Genomic DNA, 4003 nt, shown 5'->3' on the forward strand with positions numbered 1-4003 from the left:
GCTTTGTGGAGAGTTTTGTTGATAAAACTGTAAATACCTGTTAGCGCCCCCTACACAGTGTTTCATACCACAGTCTGAACAAAAAACAACCTAAGGATTTATCTAGTGTTGGAGTGTCAGCAGCAAAGCAGCTAAACATGAAAGGGTAAAGGCACTAGGATAAAATAAAATGGGTTTATTGAGGGGAGCATAAATGTGTGGAAACATGATATTTTATAAAATCTTGTACAGTCTTGGAACTTTTTGCCGGATGGTGGTGTTAGAGAAAAGGCAGTGGGATCCTCTTGGACAATGAACATTTTATCTTCATTTTTTTTCTGTTCTTGTTACTTATTCTGCATACTTTCCCTTTTTCTTTAACTTGGAATAGCAGCTCCCCCAGGCACAACAATTTATCCCCTCTCCCTCACCTGCTTCCCAAGAACCAACACTGACAGTTGTTCAATAAATTGCTCATCCTGGGTAGCAGTTATATTCTGAATCAACTTAGTGTCCTGGAAATATAATTAGGCCAACATTATACTGAAGTTGTTATCAGTAAAACAAACGTTTAACTGCTCGGTGTCTTCACAGCTCTGCTGCCTGATGGTCTGTTGTCTGTTGTCCACATCACTGATGACGGAATGAGCATCCTGGAACCGCTGGAGATTACAGACACTCATGTAGTTGTTAAAGTTCCTCACCTCTCTATATTTGGCCTAGTTTGGGACATTGTTAAGAGGTTGTGGACGAAACCAGTTAACGGCCGAGTTCTGCTTTTCCACAAACCAGCAAACCCAGTAACACAAACGCAAAAACTCAATGTGTTTCTCCTCCCGAGGAACATCGATATTGACGAGGTAAGGCTTCATGTTACAGCTGTCAGTCCTTGTTTTGTGCAAAATATTCAAAAGTTTAACTGAATTAATATGAAGCTTAACAGTCTCAGTTAGACACTCGTGTACTGTACTGTATTCTCTAAGAGGTAGAATTTGGGGGATAGTGCTGAATGCTGCTTCCCAGTCTTTGGAAAGGAATTCCTCTTGTAAGTCTTCTCAACAGACATTAACTGAAGATAAAGAAGCCCCTTTTCTGTCCACTTCATAAAATCTGAATCTGATCTGCCTGGTGGGAAAGAGTGGTTACCGTTTTCCTGTGGGAGACATTGTCAATATTCATCAAAGGATGTTTTACCTGAAAAGTAAAACCTCCTGATAATGAAGGTTGTTCCTCTCATTCACCCTCCTCTAGGTTTCTCCATCATTGTCCATGTAAGTGCTGAAGTCTCCCATTATAGAGTGTTGCTTGTGATAATCCCCACACCTCTCTCACTCTGGCCAACTGGAAAAGGAAAGAGCCCAGCTCCTGTCCAGGAGTTTGGTTTAAGATCCGGTGCTATGCATAGAAATGAGCCCATCAATGTATTTAGTTGGTTTGCTCCACCTCCGGTTCATTATCCACCAGAGTTCATTCCACGTCCCTAGAACCAGTCTCAAAATACTCATTAACATATTTTCTCACGTTCTGTTTTGTCCAGTTTGAACTTTGACTTCAAGTTGTCACTTCTGAGACATCGTTAGTGGACTCACCGTCCCTTTTCTCTGGTATGATGTAATGCATGCTAGCCTTAGCCCTCACTATCATCAAAGTTAGCACCAGGTTAGCAACTCTGACTGAAATGGCTTGTTGTAGTTTTTCAAGCTTTACTTTGTGAGAGAGGCATTAGAGCTGCAAATGACACCAACAAAAGTCCCAAATGACAAGTACTGGTCGAAACTTTGTAGAACCGGTACCGGAGGTTGAGTACTGTGGAATAAAAGTATTTATGTTAAAATGTTCTGATGTCTCTTTAGGTCAGCAAACAGCAGCAGCCTTATAAGAACATCAAGCCCTCTTCTAAATGCAAACTAATCAAAGATCAAATTTACAGTCTAGACTGTCCTGAGGCCAGCAAAATTCAGCCAGAGGTGAGTATTTTTGATAAAAGTCTTTGTTAGTTCTGAAACAATTCAGCCAATTGCTGTTGGTCTACTCTGGACACTACTCAGAAACTGATATTTTGGTTTTCAGAAAGAAGAGTTTGACCTGGAGTTTGGACCAAATTATGACCCAATGTTTGAGATCTGGCTGCCTGCAAACAAAAGAAGAGTAATATTAACGGTTCAAGACCAAACACAGATTGTGCTCTGGAAGCGTGAAGTTGATCTGACAGGTAAAGTCTTCATGAAATAGAGCAGATTGATTTGTGCCTTTATTACTACTCTGCCTCAGATCATTCTTCAGTCTGCATTCATCCTGGAGTCCACTCTTTAACCAGTTTTGAGGGATCTTATTGAGCTCCAGGGCCAGTGTGTGCAAAACATAAAGTGGATATAATCAATATTTTTATACTAACCATGTATTAAATGACAGTGTGTTACCTCATTGTTTATCAGACCAGCCAAAAACTTTACTGTTCTGGTTCACTCTCACAGATCTCATTGCATCGTTTTCAGAGAAAAGTTGTAAAAAGAAGCTGTGCACTTTCTGCTCAGCAGCAAACAGCAGTCAGACACAGTTAGATACTAGCTGGTGAACATAGTGGAGCATTCAGCTGCTAAAGAAACAGATATTTCCCTCAGGAGTTGGTAGAGACATTAACCAGAGTTTAGATCATATTGGTCTATAACTGCTGCACTTGTGGTTTGGTCAGCTGTTCTGGGTGATCAGGTTGTGGGCAGTGATCGTCTCAAGGTCCACTGCATTGCATCCAATCCCTGCTCTTTCTTTTCCAATGTTGATGAGTGTATTTCTATCATAAGTAATATTTGATAAGGCGAAAAATAACAAATTAAAACCAAACTGTGGCAAGTTTGAGGGAACTACTCGCTCTCATACAACACTGACCTTACTTTATGCAAGCTGTGATTGGTTGTAAGGAAATAAGTTATCCTACAAGATAAACAGATAATTAACAGTATATTGATCGATTAATGAAAAGAAAGGGAGCACCATCATAAAATCATGAAGTATACATTTTTGCCTTTAAAATATTGTCATTTGTGTTTTAAAAGTGATTGTTGGTTATTAAACAAAATTATTTTCCCTCATTATCTTCCAGATTCATTAGAGGAAATTCCACAGAGGAATAACCAAGCAGATGACAGAGTCCCAGCAGAGGACAGAGTCCAAGCAGAGGAGAGGCTGTTCTCAGTTCGGGCACAGTTTATAAGTAGAGTGTCTGAACCTGTTCTCAACCAGCTTCTGGATAAACTTCTTGAGTGTCGCATTATAAATGATGCTGAAATGCATTCAATCAAAACTAAAGCCAGAGATGAAAAAGCACGAGACGTGATTGACACAGTGCTAAGAAAAAATGCCAGCTCAGCCCTGATCGCCGCTCACCGTGAGGTGGATCCATGTCTATCCAGAGAGCTGAACTTGAACTGAAATAGAAGCAACAGACTGCTGTGATCTTTAAATGGGAAGTTTTGATTCTGAAACAGAGAGATACTGGCTGATATTGAAACACACAGACAGAAGCTCATTTGTGACCAAGGCAATTGGTCTAATTAAAAGTGTGGTCAAAGACCTTTTAAAACAAAGTTCTTGGTTAAATGTAAAAGCCTCAAATAAGATGGAGCAAATTCCTCCTTCCTTTGTTGCCCCATTAGATATTCAGTTTATTAACTTCTTTGTACGTTGGGTTTAATAAATGGGGTTAGTATTTCATACAGAAATTGCCCGGGGCTGCTCCCCTTTCCCCTTTACCACTCCTACATGAGGGCAGGTAGTCAGGGTTCAGGTTGGCCCCAGGGACAGTTAATTGTCAGCTTACTTGCTTTGTTTTTCATTTTTTTTAATTTTTCATTCTGGTTGTCTCACACTAGTTAGGAGAATTGTCATTCATTGTGCCATGAGCACATTCCAAAGACCAAGGCTGTCTCCTGGAGAGTAGGGCATCAGATGTGTTATGACTACTGCTTATCAGACATTAGACGTCACCAATAGACACCCTTGGGAAAGAGGCATATAATAGAGTGAT

General features: G+C 40.2%; 1 protein-coding gene across 2 annotated transcripts; it reads left to right on the forward strand.

Moving 5' to 3' along the window:
* Window positions 1–57: 57 nt before the first annotated feature.
* Window positions 58–3987, forward strand: LOC118339181. 2 transcript variants are annotated; one of them, XM_035676777.1, is made up of 4 exons: window positions 58–839; window positions 1833–1946; window positions 2050–2191; window positions 3080–3987. In XM_035676777.1, the coding sequence occupies exons 1-4, from the start codon at window positions 624–626 to the stop codon at window positions 3406–3408; spliced, it is 801 nt and encodes a 266-aa protein (XP_035532670.1). In that variant the 5' UTR covers window positions 58–623; the 3' UTR covers window positions 3409–3987. The 2 variants fall into 2 exon arrangements, with proteins under 2 accessions (XP_035532670.1, XP_035532748.1); XM_035676855.1 differs by having other exon boundaries at window positions 697–1250.
* The last annotated feature ends 16 nt before the right edge of the window (window positions 3988–4003 follow it).

This window comes from Morone saxatilis, unplaced genomic scaffold, assembly GCF_004916995.1.
Source record: "Morone saxatilis isolate NCDOM2014 unplaced genomic scaffold, NCSU_SB_2.0 Contig0, whole genome shotgun sequence".
NCBI lineage: Eukaryota > Metazoa > Chordata > Actinopteri > Moronidae > Morone > Morone saxatilis.

Excerpts from the sequence above, each read along its gene's own strand:
- LOC118339181 (XM_035676777.1), top strand. The coding sequence starts at position 624 with ATGAGCATCCTGGAACCGCTGGAGATTACAGACACTCATGTAGTTGTT. Across the intron at positions 840-1,832 it reads GGAACATCGATATTGACGAG|GTCAGCAAACAGCAGCAGCC; the intron begins GTAAGGCTTCAT and ends ATGTCTCTTTAG. Across the intron at positions 2,192-3,079 it reads GCGTGAAGTTGATCTGACAG|ATTCATTAGAGGAAATTCCA; the intron begins GTAAAGTCTTCA and ends ATTATCTTCCAG.